The sequence below is a fragment of the Thunnus albacares genome, chromosome 10 (assembly GCF_914725855.1).
Source record: "Thunnus albacares chromosome 10, fThuAlb1.1, whole genome shotgun sequence".
NCBI classification, from domain to species: Eukaryota; Metazoa; Chordata; class Actinopteri; order Scombriformes; family Scombridae; genus Thunnus; species Thunnus albacares.
The window spans coordinates 21,259,074-21,280,120 of record NC_058115.1 but is presented as its reverse complement, the minus strand read 5'-3'; the positions used below and the strand labels follow the sequence as shown (position 1 = coordinate 21,280,120).

The 21,047-nt window shown below is 39.3% G+C and overlaps 2 protein-coding genes across 2 annotated transcripts; one reads left to right on the top strand and one right to left on the bottom strand.

The window, feature by feature from the left end:
* Positions 1 to 103: 103 nt before the first annotated feature.
* Positions 104 to 11,350, top strand: cstf2 (cleavage stimulation factor, 3' pre-RNA, subunit 2). Its single transcript, XM_044362966.1, has 13 exons — positions 104 to 299; positions 533 to 611; positions 1,726 to 1,895; positions 1,992 to 2,128; positions 3,154 to 3,273; positions 3,428 to 3,550; positions 3,827 to 3,950; positions 8,882 to 8,981; positions 9,165 to 9,364; positions 9,822 to 9,946; positions 10,381 to 10,464; positions 10,907 to 11,065; positions 11,203 to 11,350. The coding sequence occupies exons 1-12, from the start codon at positions 203 to 205 to the stop codon at positions 11,030 to 11,032; spliced, it is 1,485 nt and encodes a 494-aa protein (XP_044218901.1). The 5' UTR covers positions 104 to 202; the 3' UTR covers positions 11,033 to 11,065; positions 11,203 to 11,350.
* Positions 11,278 to 20,031, bottom strand: nox1 (NADPH oxidase 1). Its single transcript, XM_044362965.1, has 13 exons — positions 19,762 to 20,031; positions 19,416 to 19,511; positions 19,192 to 19,302; positions 18,195 to 18,279; positions 17,040 to 17,185; positions 16,547 to 16,740; positions 16,323 to 16,449; positions 15,548 to 15,640; positions 15,208 to 15,449; positions 13,631 to 13,793; positions 13,233 to 13,379; positions 12,974 to 13,098; positions 11,278 to 12,884 (listed from the first exon to the last, which is right to left on the bottom strand). The coding sequence occupies exons 1-13, from the start codon at positions 19,804 to 19,806 to the stop codon at positions 12,758 to 12,760; spliced, it is 1,701 nt and encodes a 566-aa protein (XP_044218900.1). The 5' UTR covers positions 19,807 to 20,031; the 3' UTR covers positions 11,278 to 12,757.
* Positions 20,032 to 21,047: the final 1,016 nt, after the last annotated feature.

Genomic DNA, 21,047 nt, shown 5'->3' with positions numbered 1-21,047 from the left:
GTTTTTCAGCACAGCCGGCTGCCAAATGATTATTTTTCACTGCTGGGTAATTATAAAGAGAAAAAACTTAGGTAGCGCATGGTGTAAGCTGTCAAGAGGTTAGGAAAGGTCGGTCTGTTGGTATTTGAACGCGGCCTTTTTCCCGCAAGCGGATATTCGTCTCATCCTAATTTCCTTGTGCCACATTCAATCTGTCCCCAAAATGGCGAACGTAGCCGCCGCCGCTGCTGCCGCGGCTGCTGCTGCTGCCGCCGCGAGTAGAGATCCAGCCGTTGATCGTTCATTGCGATCTGTGTTTGGTAAGTTTTTCAGTTGCAGACATATTTTGCCAGTTATGTACATATGTCGATAAACTAACGGTTAATGCTAGAAAGCTTGCTAACGTGCATAGCCGGCTAGTGTCGCTGTTAGCAAGTCAACGAGAGCAACACAACTTAACACGTTTACCTGGAAAGCGTGCAAACAAAAGCGTTCATGATAAGTTGAGTAGCTTTTTTATTGTCATATTATTCATATCTCATATCTATTTTAGTGGGAAACATTCCGTACGAAGCCACAGAAGAACAACTGAAAGACATCTTCTCTGAAGTCGGACTTGTTGTCAGCTTCAGGTGAGTGAAATCATTCATTCCGCTAAGTTAGCCATCGTTATATTTGTATGTATTTCACATCTATAACCGGGTATAAGCTATAAATCATTGTGCTGTAATAAAAGTCAGATTTTTCTAGGTCAAGTGAACAACACAAGCTTATATATTTGTTTATGTTTTGTATTTTATAGTTCGTAATAGAATAGAGTAAACTATTGTCTAGCCGAGGCAGGAAAATATAAACACAAGCATGTCCACAAAATAAAAACATTAACATATTGACAGAACAAAGATCTCTCAGTTGTACAACGTCAGTGCATTCATACCTTGGTGAACAGCCTACATTCCCATATTTAAATTTACTATAGGCTATTGACCTCATTAATAACGTTTGGGATAAAAGAACCCTTGTAGATCTTTTTCTATAGCGCTAAGACTCAGGTCAGAGGGGATGTGTTTAGTCAGTGATGACTGACAGGGCTTACCTGTGTACAACTGTGCTGTAAAGGTCATTTAATGGCTTTTGTTGGTGGCCTACTATCTCCCCTGCTGTTTTAACAATCCTGGTCAGCTTGTTTCTATTTACGAATGTCAAGTGCCAGTGCCAGACAGAGATATTAAAAACCAGGATCAGGATGACATACACTTTTTCTAAAATGTCAAGACTGACCCCCAAACCCTTAAATTTCCTAATTAAACAGTCTCTGACTAGCTGTCCTCCATATAATATCTGCATTGTCTGTTTGTCATCCATGTGTGTTCCCAGATACTTAAAACGGTTGACGGTTTCCACAGTTTGGTCACACAGTATCAGTGATGAGAGCGGGTCTGCTTGGTTTAGAATAACTTCCTTTGTTTTTCCAACATTAATTAACAATGAGTTGGACTTACACCACAGTTCTAACGTGGAAACCTGAGCAAAATAATCAGAGACATCATCATTTTTTATGGAAGAGACCCATTAAAGCCATGTCATCATCTTATTTAAATAGCTTGAAATTCCTGTTGAGTAGTGTCATTTCATTGGTGTACACAGAGAATAGTACTGTGGTAATGTGGGATTTCTCAGCTCGGTTTCATCACCGCTCAACACGTGGACTGTTTGTCATGATAATTTTTGTCTTCTGGTTCTCAGGTTAGTATATGACAGGGAGACAGGAAAGCCAAAGGGTTATGGCTTCTGTGAATATCAAGACCAAGAGACGGCCCTTAGCGCCATGCGGAACCTGAACGGTAGAGAGTTCAGTGGTCGGGCTCTCCGAGTCGACAACGCAGCCAGTGAGAAAAACAAGGAAGAACTTAAAAGTAAGTGTTTGAGCTCCATGTATGTTCTTTTAAATTATGGTGTTGGATATGTTTGAGAGCTGTTAGTACAATGCTGTTTGTTTATGTCTTCCACAGGCTTGGGAACAGGAGCCCCTATTATTGAATCTCCCTATGGAGATAATGTCCAGCCAGAGGAGGCCCCCGAGTCCATCAGCAGAGCTGTAGCCAGTCTGCCTCCAGAGCAGATGTTTGAACTCATGAAACAGATGAAGGTAGGTCTATTTTCTCTTTTTTGCCTTTTAACCAATTTCATGTAACAGTTTTAACTTTCTAAATCAAGTGTCATAAGTGTGTTGGTATGAATCCAATAATGCTGATCCATCCTGAGGCTCAATGGGAAATTACAATTTGTGCATGGATATTTGCATAAAAGAACAGTCTCCCCAAAATAGGGCAGAGGATATAGTGTCTTGACTTCAGAAATTGCAGCATTTTAATACTTTGACGACAGCTGGCATCTACTACTGCAATTAAGGCAGTCAGATAAAAACTCCTTCAAAAAGTTTAAATCAAAGTGTGATTGATGAACATACTGAATGTTGCAGAGTTTTTAAATATTCGATTCTCAATACTATGAAAATAAAGAAAAGTTAATATTAAATTATAGTTTTCAACAACAGGAAATATTCTCATCCTGTGTGTGCGCGCAACTACTTATTGTCTTTAATGTTCCAAAAAAGATGGTGACAAAGGTTTCTCTCAGTTTGAATCACCTCCAGCCTGACAACTGTATGCAGATGCTCTTCTTCTCCCTTTTATTACCGAAGGCTGCGCTCCACAGTCTGTCTCTCTCGGTTCTGCCAAAGAAGTCTTATCTTTGCACAGCTGGCAGTCTGCTTCATTAAGCTCAAAGAAACACCACACTGCAGACATTTTTTTTTCCTCCCAACTTGAACAGTGTTTTGTTGCACCAAAGCTTGTGTCAGTGGGACAGCACCATATGCTGATTAGAGTGTGAGTTTTTGGACTCCAGTCCTGATACTACAGATCTAGTTGCTTGCGTCTTTGTCTAAATTTTCCGCTGATGCTACCACCTGGTTGGTGATGGACATGTATCTGAATCATACGTGCGTAGCAAAAATATGTGCAACCTGCCGCAAAGCTCTTTGTGAAATGATGAGTTCTTTTTATGTATAACGAACTGGTCCAAAGTTTTGTTTTTCTGCTCTGCTGAAGTGTCATTTTTCACGCGGTCTAAAATGATTCTGTTTGGTGAAAATTTGATTTCTCTCTCCAGCTGTGTGTGCAGAACAGTCCCCAGGAGGCGAGGAACATGCTGCTGCAGAACCCTCAGCTGGCCTATGCTCTGTTACAGGCCCAAGTGGTCATGCGGATTGTTGACCCTGAGATAGCCTTGGTGAGTTATATCTTACATGAACTAATGTTGTTATTCGAAACAAAATAAAAAGTTCAACCTTGCCATTAGTCTAAGGAGCTGAAAGTTTAGTCTCCTGCACTTTTGAACCAAGACAAATATTTGAGAGATGATATTCTGTATATCCCATATACAGAAAATGCTCCATCGCCAAACTACAGTCCAGCCACTGGTTCCCAGCGGACAGGGTGGAGGAGCACCGCCAGTCAATCCACCTCCTGTACAGCCCAGCGTGCCGGTATCTCAGCCACAGCCTGTGGTAAGTAGAACAGCACGACAACACCCAATGTATAAAAAAAAAAGTAAATGAAACTTTCGCTTAATAGATTTAATAATTGAAATCTGTTAGAAATGAAAGTTTACTGAATTACCTTGAGATGTTTTGTCTACTCAATCTGTCCCCAAATTAAGAAAGATTAGATAGTGTCAGGTGCCTCATATCAGAATTTATAACAAATTGAGATTAATTCAGTGAAAAGGAATTAAGGTTTAGGTTAAATGTTTCATGTTTTGTTTCTGTTTTTCTTGTCACCAGCCTGGAATGCACGTCAATGGAGCCCCTCAGATGATGCAGCCTCCCAACATGGGCGTTGTCCCCGGTCCTATGCCTGGACCAGGACCAGGACCAGTACCTGCACCGGGACCAGTCGGGCCTCCAGGTAAATGTCAAACTGCATGCATCATTACGTCACCGACTGGGCTGGTCGTTGTAGGATCATCATTATGTTTCAGACATTATGTAGGCCGTTGATGGTTAATATGTTTCATTGCACCAGTTTCTTGTGCAGAATGAGCCCAACTGATTTCTTGCCAAATATTTATTCCAGTTTTAAGTCGGCCAAATAAAACACTCCTCATGGCAACAATTTCTGTAACCAAAATCTTCTGTCTCTGTAATTCTGTAGGTTTCCTCCAGTTTTTTTTTTCCAAACTGGCACATTAATTTCCACTAAGCTGATTCCACACAGCTGTCGTTTCATAGTTCTGTCTAGTTTTTGTGTCCTTGTTGTAATTTGCCCACTTTTTAATGGAGAGAAGTTCACTGATAAGATGTGCAATTTTTTTTTAAAGTTATAGGTTTAAGGGTTATGTTTTACATATAAATCTATAGTATCAAAAATATCAAAACCAATTGAAAAGCAAAGCTGTTTATTTTGTCCAATTTTAAACTTGAAACATTTTAAAGTAATTAAGCATTTAATAGTGTGTGAATAATACATAATATAATAATAATGATTAATATGAATGTATACTATTTGTAAAATGCCTTCTTTTGAAACATTTGTAAAAAAAAAAAAAACAAGTTTCAACAATTTTTCACAAGAGTGTAAAGTTTTCCATTCATATCATGACTGATGAAGGATCAGCCACATACATTTGGCTCAACTCAAAACCATTTATTTGTATATTTGTAGCTATGATTCATTTAAAAAGTCAAAGCGACATGTAGCTGATTTGTTACTGTCATGTGGCGATGAAAGCAACCTTCCTCCTCATTGCTCTTGAAGCAGGTGCAACCAAATCTACAGTCATGTATTTTTATCAGGACGAGGTAATGCAATGATTTAAGCTGTTGTTCTTCAAAGTTGATATCAGCTGCAGATTGAGCTGTAACATGTGTAATATTAGACTTTTTTTTTTTTGGCTGCAACCACAACTGCCTTGCATCCATTACCAGCAATTTAGATAAAATGCTGAAAAATCATTTATTAATCAGAATTTACCTCATTTTATGTGCATGCTTTTGTACATGTCATGCTTCACTGGGATCACTAGGTGTCACCAGAGCCATGTAATTGGAGGAGGCGCTTTACGAGCGATACAGTAATCACCTCTAGCGCAGCAACAATTTTTAATTCTGGTTAAATGACATAATGGGGTCTCAGTGTTTCTGTTGAGCATGTTGAATCCTTCATGCAACATATTTGCTAACATTAGGTATCTAAAAGTTTGATCATATTGATTTTATCCCTTCTCATCCTTCCGTTTCTTTGTATGCATGCAATGATGACGCTCATGAGCATGCTTCGAAATGCCTCTTAAAGTGCTGCTTTGCTCTCTTGAGTCTTGTGTCTCCTGTTCTTTCCACTTTAATGCTGGCTCAGGAAACCTTCAGCATTCTCCCACAGGATCGTCTGGCCAAGCTGCAATCGAGCGGCCCCAAGGTATCAGTGTACTCCCTCAGTTCTTCTGTCAGGTCATAGAACTGTTATGGAGTGGCCACTGTCCAACGATACAGCCCAATTCTTCTAGGATTTAGCTGTAGCTGTCTATTGTTTGTTAGACTGCATGCCCACTATAATCAAATATAAACCTTTTGCCTGCACACATTTAGCCAGTAGTTAAGTAGTTAATCAGGATGATGATCTCTGAACACAAGAGGAAACTGTGTCACTGTAACACCAACATAGTATTGTGATATAGCAAAAAAATCATAAAAATACTTCAATTCATTACTGAGTGCATACTGGATATGTTGAGTATGTGTAACAAAAAAAGAAAAACAAAGGAGTAGTACTTTTATAAAAGTAGTTGACTCATAATCCTGGATATGATGTATACAACGATGAAGATGTTGAGAAAGAAAACTAAACTTACAAATACAGAAAGACATTTCATATAATGATGATGTTAAAAATGCAGATTATAATCTAGGTGTTGGTCTGTTTTTGATATTCGGACACTACCATTGTAAGAACATTTTTGCATTAAGGACCTGGAAACAAGCACAATTCAGGATCTAGTTGACCAGCTCCAGGTCGCAAAAATACAATGACAGTCCAGGACAATTCAGACAGGCTGGGCTTCCTGCCTTCAGCACTCTTCTAGTTTTACCGCATTGTACAGCCTGATGACTGTCAATACAAGGAGAAAGAGCACTTAAGACACACCATGTTGCACTTTGGGTTTCTGAAAAGGAGACTGAGAATGTCCAACAAGCGTCATCAGCTCAGCACAGGTTGTCTACTTGGTGGCGACTAGTTAAGTGTTCTGCGTTGACCCTTTTTCACAAGGTGTACATGTGCAGGTCTGATCCTAATCTCATGGTGTGTCACTGGACATGAGACAACCTTTTATGTGGATAGGTGATCTGCATCCGATACAGGTTGAGAGTTGGGTAGTGAGTTTACCAGTCCTGGTCCTGTAGAAGTAAAAATTAAACCCTAAACAACAAAAAGTCAACCACAAACTTTCCGTGAAGTCCTCAAACCAACAGAATCTGAACTGTTGTGTTGTTAATATGACCTTTGCAGTGTTTTGGTAGTAGTATTTTTAGCCATGGTGCTGTTGCCATGGCATTTAAATAAGGTTAATCAGCAATGGGTGTTACACTTCTCCATAACTGTAAACTTTCAGACTTTGTGGTCTACTGAACTTGACATAACAGAACGAGGCCTTTTTGTCAAGCACCTAATTAATATGAAGATTTCAAATTATTTAGATTGTTCAAAATGTTTTATTATTCACACATTGGCTGCAAATTTTCCTGCAACTCTCATTCTTTTTCTGAAATCAGTAGAAATTCACATGACGGAGTGCCTCAGTAGCCGAATGATTACTGCACATGTCACACAACCACAACGTCCCTGGTTTGATTCTAGCTAGGGACCCTTGTTGCATGTCATACCCATCTCTCTGTCTTCCTTTGTTTCCTGTCTGTCTCTTCACTGCTCACTGTCCAAAAAAGGCAAAAATGCCCCCCAAAAAATCTTTAAAAAAAATTCAGATGATATACCGCTCAGTTCAAACCCAGGGGAAGTGAAGGAGCACTTTTATAAAACAAGCAGACTTTGAAAAACAACAGCACAAGTGGTGAAGACAACAATTTATGCATCTATTGTTAGAATAGAGATGAAAATAGTGAAATTTGATATGAAATGTGAAGTCATGAACTAACTAAAGTCGAGATGAAATGAAAAATGCCTTTTTAACCCTTTTTACATCAAACCCCTGGTCATACTGTGCACTTATATAACAATACATGCCAAAAAAAAAAAACAACCACAAAAAAGTCAATTTCTTTTGGTTCTTAAATCAAAATCTAATCACGTTTTCTTTCTGTAAAACAATATATGATGTGTGCTCACGTAGGCCTGAACCAACCAATGGCAATCAGTATTCAAGAATCATCATGACACACCAACTTTCGTTCAAATCAAAGTCCTCCTGCCTGTTTATCCTGTTTCTCTTGGAAATATGTCACAATACAGAAGTTAGATTCTATCAAAATGCTGTTTCATCTGAACTTTAAAGATTAGCTGAAGACATCTTTAACATACAAAAAAATATTCTTCATCTTTATAAAAATATTCTGCTTTGAACAATAATTCGTCTGATATGGATTTTCCACAAAGTCATTCAGTAAATTTGTTAAAAATTATTAAAATTACATCTTCTCCTTCCTCCTCATTAAAAATGTCAATCTATAAATATTCAAATATTTTTCATTTCAAAAGTTTAACTACTGATCACCAGATGTCTCCTACTTCACTGTAAAGTCCTTTCTCAGTGTTTGTGCACTGGAGGCTTCAATTTTCCACATCACACTTATGTAAGTTGCTACTGGATTGGCTTCCAAACTGGTTGTGATGTCACAAATCACGCTTGCAGCTTCACGTATTAAACTCAGATTTTCAATGATCACAGAGAAACTTTCCACTTTCAGCAGGTTAATGTGAAAACAGATGTCTTTTGTCAAACTCTGCACAAACATCACAGTCAGGTGGCAATAAGAAAACTACATTTTTCACTGGAAATAAAGTCACACCTGCGAGTCTGCATTCCAGGTGCCATTGAACGGTAATGTTTCATGAAGTGGTCTGGGAGTGGCACTTTCAGCTCATTGTAGAATGGAACATTTAGACTAATTATATTTTATAAGACAGGAGATATGAGAACAAGACGGTACAGATCTGAGCCTGCCTTATTGAACTTATAGTATTGTGCTCTTTTGTTAATTGCGGAGGTTGAGATTCATTCATTATTAGACCTGCAATTAACATAATTGAAGTAGCAAGCCAACACTGACACTCCCATTGTGCTTGATTTTCTCCTCACATGGCCTGTCACAGCCAAAATAACATCAGTTACAAAACGCAAGTAGGAAAATATTCTAAAAGTCAGACCTTCTGTATATTTCTGGGTTTAGACTTTTTCATAGTTTTTCAGTTGTTTTGAACCTCCTCATCGACTTTGGTGCAGGACCAGACCCTTTTCCTCCTGCGTTTTTTTTTTTTTTTTTTTTCCTGACCTCCTGATGTGTGTAGTTCTTCCTTTGCTCTCGCAGCCATCTTGTTAATCTCTCCCTGTGTGTTGTGACATTGGGCTGTGGCAGTTTGTACTTAATTGTGTGCTTTACCTTTGATTGTTTCCTGAGGTATCTATACCAGGCAAACCCTCACCTTTTCATAGTTGTGTGTTTTGTGAGTTTTACCATGCTCCCCTCCCTTACCTGGAATTTTCAGCCTATTCAGGGTTACAGCCTTTTATTAATGGATGAAACATGACACATTTCCTGGTCAGTGAGTGGGGGGAAAAAGTAGTGTTTTTATGTGGTTTAATATGTTTGTTTTTTTTAAAATCCTTTTAGTACCAGGTGGTATCCCCCCCAGAGGCCTGCTGGGAGATGGTCCCAATGATCCCAGAGGAGGAACTCTGCTGTCTGTCACTGGAGAAGTCATAGACCCCAAGTAAGACTTTCAACCATATCACATTCCCTTAGTAGCTGAACAAGTTCTGTGTATTTTAGAGAAGTGCTCATTCAAGCAATTTACCACAACTTTCATGACAAAAAAATTTCCTTTGTGCAATTAATTTTATAAAGCTTTACAAACTTGCTTTAATTTTGTGTTAATTTGTGTCTGAACCTTCAGCCGAGGCTACATGGGGGCTCCTCCACCCCACCAGGCTCCCCCTGTACACATGGGCCAAATGGCAGCTGGACCCCCTCCAGATATGAGAGGCCCTCCGATGGACATGAGAGGCCCGCCCATGGGTGAACCGCGGAACATGATGGGTGACCCCAGAGGACCCCCGATGATGGAGCCACGGGGACCCCCGATGGAAACCAGAGGTAGCTGCACCGAAAACGCTTGACAGTTAGTGAAGTTGTTAGAGTTGAAATCATTTATGAGCGTGTGGTTGACATTTTATTTGTAACAGATCTTGTCAGCCGCAGCTGGCACAGCAACCAAATACCTGTAAATCAAACAAGTCTTTTGTCCTGTGTTAGTTATTTATTAAGAGCAGTCGTGTTTGACATAAATACTTTTTTCTTATAAAAACTTGTCTATTTTCTTATATTCAGTACCTTCATAATTTATGTATTTATTGTCATGTCACAATGTTTTAAGAAGAAAAGACGTCTCTCAGCTACAAACACTTTTTTTATTTATGTTTTATGCAACGATAAACTTTCTTTAACTTCATTTTTAAACACAATTCCCCTTTTATGCAATCTACACTCCAATGAATCACTTTACTTTTTAGAGAGGTGTAAATGGTCGGTGTGGTTTTGTGTCTCCCTGCAGGCCGTGACCCTAGAGCGATGGATGCTCGTGTTCCAGTGACCGGCCAGAGGGTTCCCATGGCAGGAGGAATGCAAGGCCCCGTTCCACATAGCATGGGTCCAAACGCTCCTCCACCTACAAGACCGGTAACACCTGCATCTGATGTCTTTTCCTGCTTTAGTGTATGGTTGGCTAGCTTTGTATTGTCTTACAGATTCTAGGACACCAAGATTTAGATCTAGGCTGGGTTTGTTTTTGGCTGTTTGTTTTACATTTTTGGCAGTTAACTTCCCCAAGTTCCTCCATTAAATTACGAGCATACAAGTTTCTGTAGAAATGAGGACACAGCATCTAAAATCAATATGTGACTCTGAATCTCCTGCTTTGACTCAACTGTTAGTTTGTATGATAACTAAAAAAAAAAAAAAGCTTTTACTCATATTACATGGAAAAAACAAGTCATGTGATAATGTGGTTTGAGAGAAGAAAGATTACAAAGAAATCAATGTTTTCTCTTTAGACTGGGTAATCATTACACTCCTGATAAAACATAAAACTAATAAATGTGTTTGTCCTGCAGGTTGCTGGTATTTCTGGCGTTCCTCCATCGGGAGGAGGCTTCAGCCCGGGGCAGAGCCAAGTCTCCACACAGGACCAGGAGAAGGCGAGTGTCACTCGATCTATCACCAATAAAGAGTCACTTTAAATGATCTTCATAATAATCTGTAAAGATTTTACGTCTACCACTTGTTGAAAGACATGCGTGATTCATTTCACGAACACTGAGAATCAATTCGGTATTAACTGCAGTGGTGAAATCCCCAACTGGATGAGAGGAGGTTTATCACAAAAATAACAGACCTCTCAGGGTTAGACACACAGTAGCTGAGCAGCTGTAGTCCATCAGCAACTTGTTGAAGTGGCCTTGAGAAAGATGCAAATACCTTTTCTCTCTCATTCACTGATTGCAAGTTATTCTGTGTATGTAACACCTGAGGGGGAGAAACAGGTTTTATATAACAGCTGAAACAATAGCAGGAGATGTTCCAACACAACTTCACTTTGACAATTAAATTTAATAGAAGGATGTCTTTGTCTCTCTGTAGGCTGCCCTGATTATGCAAGTCCTGCAGCTGACCCCAGAACAGATCGCCATGTTGCCCCCGGAGCAGCGGCAGAGCATCCTCATCCTCAAAGAGCAGATTCAGAAGACTGCAGGAGGGGCTCCCTGACGGTCCGACTGAGGAAATACTTGAAGGTTTCAGGTAGATTAAGTTTCTTTTGTTTCCATCACATCACTTAAATTTCCATCCTTCATAGAAAATTCAGGGGTTTTTTTTGCATTGTCATGGAGCAACTCTGGAATTTCTGACATGATTCTGGTTTTCTTTATTTTTTTCAGGACTCGCCGTCGGCCCCCACCGTCACCCTACCGCCCTCTGTCTGAAGACGTCTCAGTAGTTTGGAGTATAGTGTATAGTTTTTTTTTTTTAAATCACATTGTCTGTTTCCTGTATGGAAGGTTGAAGCTGGTGCTTGCGGATTTTAAAGAAAGCAAAACATTTGCGAGGATGATGATGATGAATGCTGAGCAGATATAAAGGCAGTCATCCTTTTCCTCCAGAGCCCGGTGTTTTCATGTAACAACTCTGGAAACTGTTTGTCTTGATATTGTTTTGTCAATAAAACAACAAAAAAAGACACTTACTGGCTTTTTATTCATTTATTTAAAAGAAGTTTGGAATTATTTACAAGAAAGTGTATCGAAAACAGTACAATGTGATTGTGAAACAATTTAAAAATTCCAATAATCATACAGTACATCTGCCCAAGTCATTAGAGGATGAGTAACCACAAGGTACGTGACTGACTGTCATTCTTCTGGCTTACTCGTCATTCTATTAGTCTGATCAGGAAATACAAGTGAATTCGACAGGTAAAAATAAATCAGAGGAATCCATTACAGGAAACCTGTTTCCTTAACCAGTAAAGTGTGAGAACTGTAGTTCACACAGCCAGTACCTGAACTGCAAACATTTAAGAGCTCACATTACAGTAACTTATATAGATTTGTAAGTAGTTTTTGTCACTCATTCATATGTATTAGTTCAAAAACACGACAACATTATTTACATTGTATTTGATCGTAAGTAAATTGTCTTGAGGGGGAAATAAAGGCTGAAATATGTTGATCAAATAAACAAAGTATTACATTCAGTTGCTTTGCTGTCTTGATGCAAAACAGACATTTCTTTACATGATGTAACCTGTAGTAATAAGATTAGCGCTGCAATGATAAGTCAATTAATCAATTAGTTGCAAACTATTAAAATAATTGCTAACTATTTTGATAATCCATTAATTGTTTGGAGTTATTTATTTTAAAAAAAGCCCAAATTCTGTGATTCCAGCTTCTCAAATGTATTTTCTGGTTTCCTCAGACATTTGAGGACGTCATGTTGGGTTTTAGGAACCAGTGATCAATATTCTTCACCTTGAGAAAATAGATGAATTCATAATGAAAATAATTGTTAGTTGCAGCCCTGAAAAAAAAGATTAAAACCTTTGAGGTCCTGATGTCACGGTAACAGTAAAAATATCTCAAATATTGTGCAAGTCTCAAACCACGAGGAACTCTCAGGGGTTTCAGCAGTATTGTAGCTTAAAATAATCAAACAGTACAAACACTGTGGCTCATGAGGCCAGAATGATTCATGTCTTCATGTTAAAAGAGATAAAGTCAGTCCCTGAGTAGTGCTGATAAAAACAACATGACCTCTCTGACTCTTTTTTATCAGTGTAGGTGTGCAGTAAAGTGTCTCAAAACACACCCAGCAGGTTGCGACACATCTCCGTCATCATCAGTTGTCTGAAGATAAAAACACAGTGAAAGAAATTTCCCACTAAGTGTTGTCCTTCATGAGTAAAAAAAATGCAGCTTTCTGTCGTTCCTCTGCTCAGAAGTTCTCCTTGTTGAAGTAAAATTTGGTCTTGCGAGGATCCACGTCTGAGTATTTGGCACATTTCTTCTCCAAGACTTTAGCCAGAGCTACAGGCCCGCATAGGAAGGTTCCCACCACAGACCTGAGGGAGATATTAATGGAGAGTTAGATTTCAGAGGTTTAAATTCAAAATATTTTAAAAGGCTTTTAAAAAAGAGAGGATTTTCTTACGTTGGGTTCTCTTTGCGGACTTGTTCGAACTCCTTGTCCCAGAGGGGTCTGCCGTAGTGAGTTTTCTGTTTGAGTCCGGTGACCACATCTGTTTCCTCATCAAAGTGAACCATCGCATGAGTAGCCTGTGATGAAACATTAACCGGAAGAAGAAAAAAGAGAGATAACATGTTTTAGTTCAAGGTGAAATGATCTATCACTAATTATCTAGACTTCGGCCTGTCAAGTGAGCAGAGCGAGGACTGATTCCCACACATACATGGCTTTGATCCCATCCGGTCAGGTAGAGTTTGTAGGTGAGGAAGTCCCCCATGCCTCTCTCCTCCATCTCTCTCTCAAGCACCTGCAGGAGGTCGGCGAACCACTCAAAGGCGTGTGTTTCCCGGCAAAGCCAATAGAAGTATATCTGAAACCAGGAAGTAGATGCGGACGTGTTAACAACAATGATCCTTTTACATAAGAGCTGGCCTCGCTGCTGATGACTCGTCCACTAACATGAGTGTATTATGAAAACACACACACAGCGCTCTTTATTTAAAAGACAATAAGAGTTCCTGTCTGACATCAATCATGTGCAGCAGCGTGTCAGCGATGAAATGGATATACAGGTTTAAATGTCAAAAGCGCATGTGAGATGTGGGTGTTTTGGGTTCTTACCTTCCTGGTGCGCAGTTTCGGGTTGGAGTCTTTGAATTTGTACCAGATGGATTTGAGGATGGAGGCGAAGGGAGTGACCCCGATGCCGGCACCGACCAGCATGCTGACCTCGTAGTCGAATACGTCCTCGCTGGCTGTGCCAAAGGGACCGTCCACTCCCATTCTGAGGAAAAACATTATACTGTTATCATTGCAAACAAAACACATGTGACAGCCAAAAAATAAAAATTGCAAACACTGCTACAAAAGTCATATCAGCTTTTATTGTGCATGTCATTGGCTTTGTTATGGGCACAGATGTTTCATCCTGTGATCAAAGTTCATTTTTGATTTTAGCAGCAGATAAAAAGCAAACAAACAAACTTATCACAGGGTCTATTTAGTAGCTGTTCTGGGGAAAAAGGAAATTTGAAACATGTGCAATTCAATTACAACTAATCTGCTAATGAAGATCATGTGATATGAATAAAAGCTTCAGAACAGCTGCTTAATGGAGCTTACGGTGAGATTTTTATCTCAACTAGTTTACAATCAAAATGTATTTATATAGTACAGTTCGTTCAGTGGAAGTAATTCAAAGTGCTCCACATAACAATCAAGAGAAAAAAAACAATATATAACTCATGAATAACAATAAAAACAAGCTAAAACTTTTTTTTAAAGAACAGATAATTAAAAACCAAGTTAAAAAATAAGATTTTAGCTGGTTTTTAAAGGATACTGCTGAGTGTTTTCATTTCTGCTGGTAGGTTGTCCCACAGTTCAGCAACATAGATGGAAAAAGCTGCATCTCCAATGTTTTTATAAGTACGATGTTGAGAGAGCAGCTGGGTATTTGAGGACCTGAGGGCTTGTGCAGGAATATATGGACTTAAACGTTTATTTAATAGGCAGTGCCTAAGCCATTTAAAGCTTTGTAATCCAATTAAAAAGGACTTTAAAATCAATTTCTAAAAGCTACAGGGAGCCAATGTAATCTGAATCAGTTGCAGCCTGTTAATTGTCGTAGTAAAAGGGCATTGCAATCATTGAGTCTACTTGTTATTCAGCCACACTTGTAACAATGCTTTAATTAACCATAATGACATTTTGCAGGAGGTGTTCACATTACTTTTTATCTATCCCAGTACAGTTATTCTAGTCATTTTGTGGATCATTATATTGTTTATACTAATGAATCGTGTGTGCAGAGCCCTGCAGTCAGTGGCTTAATTAAGAAAATTTCCTGTGAAATTAAAAGTAAATTTGTTTGAAAAAGTTTACACCTTATTTAATTAGCCACATATTCAAATTGGCCACATATTCATGCTTTCATGTGACTTTCTACAAGCCGACCGCTGTGGGTGATTTATGGGAGGGAAAACAGTTTTTGAACATGAAGTTGTAGAAAAAATTGGCATCATACAGCCCAGCAGTAGATTAAATCAAACCTCACACTTATCACTCTACTGGAAAAAGAATAAGATAAAATGACCAAAGCGCCTGAAATAAAAATCAGATAAACAGGTAAAAACTGTCCTTTTTCTACCATAATGTGGGCTGAAACATCATGAAAGTACATGTTTGGAAGAACTCACTTCGGTCCCTGTTCCCCTTCAGGCAGCTGCTGCATAATGCTGATGAGCTTGTCGGTCCAGTCCCCGGCTGAGCGGATGTGGATGCTGAAGAAGTCCTCTTCGGGGGCGGAGGTCATGGTGAACGGGTGCCACTCCAGCTGCGAGATGGCTGGGCAGTTGAGGAAGACGTACTGACCCACCTCCATTTTGAAGCCACTCTTCACCAGCTGCAGCTCCAGCACCTTGGACGGCCGCATCACGATCTGAAAGTAAAAGTGTTAAAATCACATAGAAATCAAGATTGAGTTGTTGCACATTAACCTGCAAAACAACTCGGAGCCAAAACAATTTTCAAACTTGCCTTCCTGTATCTGACTGTCTGCATGTAACGAATGAAACGTAGCACACGTTCACAGAGGTACAGAAACATCGGACCGATCACCCACATCCAGGTCTGAGAGGACAAGAAAAAAACAAAGATGTGATTAAATGATGATAATTCACAGCGTTACAGCTAGTGAAGCTTTAATGTGTGCTAGCAGTGGTAGTAAATAAGTAGTTTTAACATATTTGCAGCAGTGATAAAGACTGTAACAGAGGCTGAACAGCAGGAACTGTAGCCTCTTAACATCCACCCTGTTTTTTAGGAATTTTCGCCCATTTGGCGTATACAAAATGGAAAAGCTTATAACAGAAGAACTGTTAGGCTGTATCAGGCTTCATTTGAAAATCTTCTCATCATCTAATCTCATCTAACATCACCACATCTAGTTTCTAGAGATGTGCTTGTTTAGCATGTGGCTAAAACACAAACAAAATTACATAAATTCAAATATGGCTCAAAAAAGTCCTCGTCTATAATGAGTCATATTTGAATAACAATAACTCGGACATGCTTTATGCCAGAACTATGCAAATCACCACATACCTTCTACATCTTGTCAACCACACCTGTATAAAATTCCAGACATGTGGACCAAACCTTATGGGAGATAGGGAGTTTTTAGTTTGTGGTGTCATTGGTGTCCCCGAACCCCTCCAAACTGGCTTAAGCAGGTCGCCCATGACCCAGTGGATGTTAAGAGGTTAAGTTAGCTGCATGTTCTAAGTTATTTTTACATGAAAGAAAGACCAACCTGTGGAAACCCTCCTGCAAACTGAGGAATGGGACACTCAGGAATCCGTCCCCAGTCATCAGTGCGGTTTTTACAGAAGGTGAAGTTGTGCGGCGGATTCGTTGTCGTTTGACGCCTCACGATGCGCCTGCAGATGGGACGTAAAAGTGAAACATGCTTATAATAAACAATAACAGCATTACATTAAAACATTTGAAAAGAGAGAGCTGAGACTTTTCCCTTACCCAGCTCCGTGGAAGACGAGACCGATGTAGAAGACGATGAACAGATGGTGCGTGTACCAGAAGACTTCGAAGTAGCTGCGCCTGATGACCTCCATGGAGGAGGTGATGATGAGGATGAGGGCCAGAGTGATGATGACCCCTGTGAGACCAGCAATGGTGGTGAAGACAAAGTAGGTTGGAGTCTGCTGCGCATCCTGAGACACAAGAAGAAGAGAGAGTGACAATGTGAGCTTTTAGTCATAAGACCAGGAGGGAAGATGATGGAGAAGACTTCCCTCTCATCCACACACACACACACACACACACACACACACACGCACACACACACACGCACACACACACACACAAGAATACATTTATCTGACAACTAGTTAGTGGTTTACAGCCTTTTTCTCTGCTTGATGACACAAGAAAATCCTTGAATGGCTTGAAATTGAGGAAATGAGAAGATAGTTTTTTTGGGGTTTGTCTTATTACAGTTGGCTGAACTCACGACGTCTGTTGTTCGGATCGGGTTCAGGTAGGTGGTGTTTTCTGTGTCCTCCAGGTTGGACAGCGCGGTGCTGAGTTTGTCATAAACCCCCCGTCTGCTGTTGTTGTACCACTCCACGTTCAACAAATGGGCGATCATATGAACAGCTGTCCGAACGCAGAGAGGAGAGACGTGTCAGTGCTGCTGTGTGCTGTCACATAAACTCTGCTTTCTGTTTGAAAAAAAAATGCTAGTGATTTGAAATAGAGAAAAAGAGAATTATCACACAAATAGTAAATAAATAAATCAACAGGCTAGTACTTTTAGTTTGTTTGTTGAGTGACATACACCATTTAACCGAGAGGTGACCGAGAGATTTCCTCTTATCTTTAAAAATAAATAGGGGGAGTTTTCCTTTAAATACACCCTGCGTCTATATTTATTTTAGGCTTCTTTTGCTCTTCATGTCCTTTTCAAATATTTTACCTGTGTGTGTATTCAGTCTGTCTGGTTATTTTGTGTGGTTAGGAGGGAAAAGATTCATTTAATAATTTTCGTCATATTTAAAAAAGGGGAAAACATCTGTTTTGTTATTAAGTCGACTTTTCTTTTTTTTTTAACTAATCTGTGTCACCCCTGAGTGAATTCTCTGATTAACAATGATGAGAATCAGGTCCGACAAGTGTGCATAGTGTGGAAACTATGAATCAGAACTGTGCACAAAAAGCATATTGTATAAAGTCAAAGCAGAAAGTAAACATTGTTTTGGAAAAATGTTTTTGGAATCTGAACGTGAATAACTTTGTTTCGTTTCTGCTTTGTTTGTCTCTCTCTCCTTTTCTATTCTTTGTTTTTCTTTTAAGAAAACTATTCCTGGAATGATAATTCAATGACACATTTCCCCAAATGTACAATCACTGGTAAAATAAGTTGCTCACTGTACACATGATCTCTAATCTAAGCACAAATGTTGATAAAACTATGTAACTTTTTTTTTGTTGGTCAATTTTTACTTGATTTCTTGTCTATAACAATGTTTTTGAACAAAGAATATTGTCAAGAGATTGTTAAAATATCTAGATAAAGAGATAAGAGAGAGAAAGAGAGATAAACCTGAACCATCTTTTGAAAACAAAACAATACAAACTCAAGTTAAAGCTGAAGGAAAAAGCTCACCTGTCATCAGGCCGATCATGTATCCCGCCAGCTTGTGGAAACTTAAATTTTTGTCCAGCTGCTTCCTCATTGTTCTGCCACAACACTGAAGAGATAAAGAAAGGAAGGAGATGAAAAGTAAGAACTCATTGCAAAGAACATCTTTCCAGAACGGATACTAAGACCTTCCCAACCTGTGTCAATTAAGCAGAGATTATCTGTGTGAAACAGGATTTGTCTTGTTTTGGGTTGGATTTTGCAGCTGGAAGTGTTTCACCTCTGAAAAAAAAGCCTCATGCAAAGTCTTTACTGTCAATAAATGGTGTAAAATCATTTTCATTGCAGGATACAAAGGAGTGAGGTCTGCATGCTGTTAAGCTCCCAATAAACAATTTTATTCTCTTTTTTTAAGGCAACGTTTCAATCTGTAAGATCTTCCCTAATATAGACAAAATATATAGAAAAAAATGTATAGAAACACAATGTGAGGTCATAGCACAACAATATTTTAAAAGCATGGAACAAGCATACAAAAATAGTTTTAAAATCTCTAATGATTGATGAAGATGAGTCTTGTGATTGTATGCCACTTTGCCTGCCTGTTGACATTTGTATTTGAGCCTCTGTGGCCTCTCTCTGTCTGCACCTGAATCATTTTGCCTGGATGTTCACACACTTGGTCTCTCTCATGAATATTAAAAATAATAGTTATTTTTTTATAAAACCTTTCATGCAGAGGCGCAAAGTGTTTTACAAAACAGGATTTAAACGAGGAAAGTGAGTTATACAATTAGGTTACAGTAAAAAAAAAATCTGATAACAATAAAAATAATTTTAAAATGTTTAAAAAAGAGGTTTAATGGGAAGAAGTGTTTCATTGACAGCAGCAGCACTCAGACTAGTTGTATGACAGCATGAAAACACTCTGCCAAACAGATTAGGGCACTGATTGTATTGATTGTATTGATTGTATTGAGTGTATTGAGTGTATTGAGTGCACCTGCTAATAACATCTTACCACGAAGGAGCCTCTGATCAGAGACAGCAGGTTTCTGCACACCGGGAGGAGGATCAGCATACAGTTGAAGTTGAGGACAGCTGCAGGAGCTCTGGCCCAAGCCAAAGCAGACTGGAATAATAATAATTATAATTATAATTAACGTATAATAAAATGAATGAACCAAGCATTATAGCTGACATCAATACTCTGAAGAGTTTTTTAATCCTCTCTCTCTGACTCACCCCGAGAAGATGACGCGTGTAGAAAAACTCGTCCCCCAAATCGTAGAAAAAATAAAACCAGACGAAAAGAAAAATGTTGATGCCCATCCAGGCCACCTGCAAACACAGCAAGGTCGTGTTACAATCACAAAACACAAAAGCACATTCTGTTGTAGAGAAAAATACGTTTATATCCTAATCAGTCTGTGCGTGCTGAAGTTGGAGCAGTTTGGAAACTTTTTTTTTTTTTTTGGACACGCTGCATTTTGCGCACCAAACTGTGCATAAAGTATAATTTTGTCACCGTTAGTCCCTCAATGCCTCTTTAAAACATGAACTTCCTAAAGTGTAAATACTAAAAACTCACCATAATGAAGGATGTGAGCCCATTGTTGATAATCCAGTTACCCATGTTAAGCACTTTATCTCGACTCGCAGCAGCTTCCCTGCATCTTCAGCCTGTTTGCGCCCTTTTTTATTTTATACCCTGCTGTCCGGACTCCTCCCTCCTCTACAGGTGTGCAGGTGACGACACACAAGGAAACAAATCACACAGCGAGTGATAATGCATTTCCATTAAAGTCTAGGAGCGTAGTTTCCGTCCTGAAGCTGAATGACCACATTCCGACCTTTTGGAGTCTCAGGTGGGAAAGACGGACAGAGACAGCAGGAATGAGGAAGTATCTGTTGCACCATAGGGGAGAACGGGGCAACATGAATCACTTTTTAACATTTGATGATTTCACTCCAAAATTAAAGTGTGTTTGCTATATATACCTCAGGTTGTTGTGTACCCATGGAAATTAAAACAAATTATCTAATTATTATGGTTTTAGAACAATGAGCCATCAAAAAAAGTTAGTCCTATGGCACAATTTACCCCAAGGTAGGGGTAAAATGTGTGTTATCTACAGAAAGAATGTGTAAATTTGGTTTTGTAAAGGAAAACCTGGTCCAGATCTGAATGCTGGGCCCCTACAGTGAGGGTGTCTGGGGGTTCTGTTATGCTGCCATGCTGGCATGGTTTGGGTCCACTTGTCTCCTTAGAGGGAAGGGTCACTGCTAATCAATACAAAGTTGTTCTGAATGATCACCTTTATCCTATGATGAAACATTTCTATCCTGATGGGAGTGGTCTCTTCCAGGATGACAATGCCCCCCATTCACAGGACACGAGGGGTCACTGAATGGTTTGATGAGTATTAAATGATGTGAATCGTATGTTATGACCTTCACAGTCACCGGATCTCAAACCAACTGAACCTATGGGGGGATTTTGGACTGACATGTTAGACAGCGCTCTCCACCACCGTCATCAGAACACCACATGAGGAAATATGTTTTTGAAGAATGATGATCATCCCTCCAGAAGAGTTCAGAGTCTTGTTGAATCAATGCCAAGGAGCATTGAAACTGTCCTGGTGACTCAACACCTTACTAAGACACTTTATGTTGGTTTTTCCTTTAATTCGTCACCCGTCTGTATGTACAGCATGTTTGTGTGTGGCTTAAACATTAGTCAACAATTATGTATTTATTCATCAACATTGTAGAACTTGTAACAGGGATCGAACATGAACAGTGTCTCTAGTCTCTAGAATATCAGAAAATAATTTGGGGGGTAAATTGAGCCATTGACTCAACTTGCCCCAA

Excerpts from the sequence above, each read along its gene's own strand:
- cstf2 (XM_044362966.1), top strand. The coding sequence starts at position 203 with ATGGCGAACGTAGCCGCCGCCGCTGCTGCCGCGGCTGCTGCTGCTGCC. Across the intron at positions 1,896-1,991 it reads AAACAAGGAAGAACTTAAAA|GCTTGGGAACAGGAGCCCCT; the intron begins GTAAGTGTTTGA and ends TGTCTTCCACAG. Across the intron at positions 3,951-8,881 it reads GGGACCAGTCGGGCCTCCAG|TACCAGGTGGTATCCCCCCC; the intron begins GTAAATGTCAAA and ends AAATCCTTTTAG.
- nox1 (XM_044362965.1), bottom strand. The coding sequence starts at position 19,806 with ATGGGTAACTGGATTATCAACAATGGGCTCACATCCTTCATTATG. Across the intron at positions 16,741-17,039 it reads CGATCCGAACAACAGACGTC|GATGCGCAGCAGACTCCAAC; the intron begins GTGAGTTCAGCC and ends CTTGTGTCTCAG. Across the intron at positions 13,380-13,630 it reads CGAAACTGCGCACCAGGAAG|ATATACTTCTATTGGCTTTG; the intron begins GTAAGAACCCAA and ends TCCTGGTTTCAG.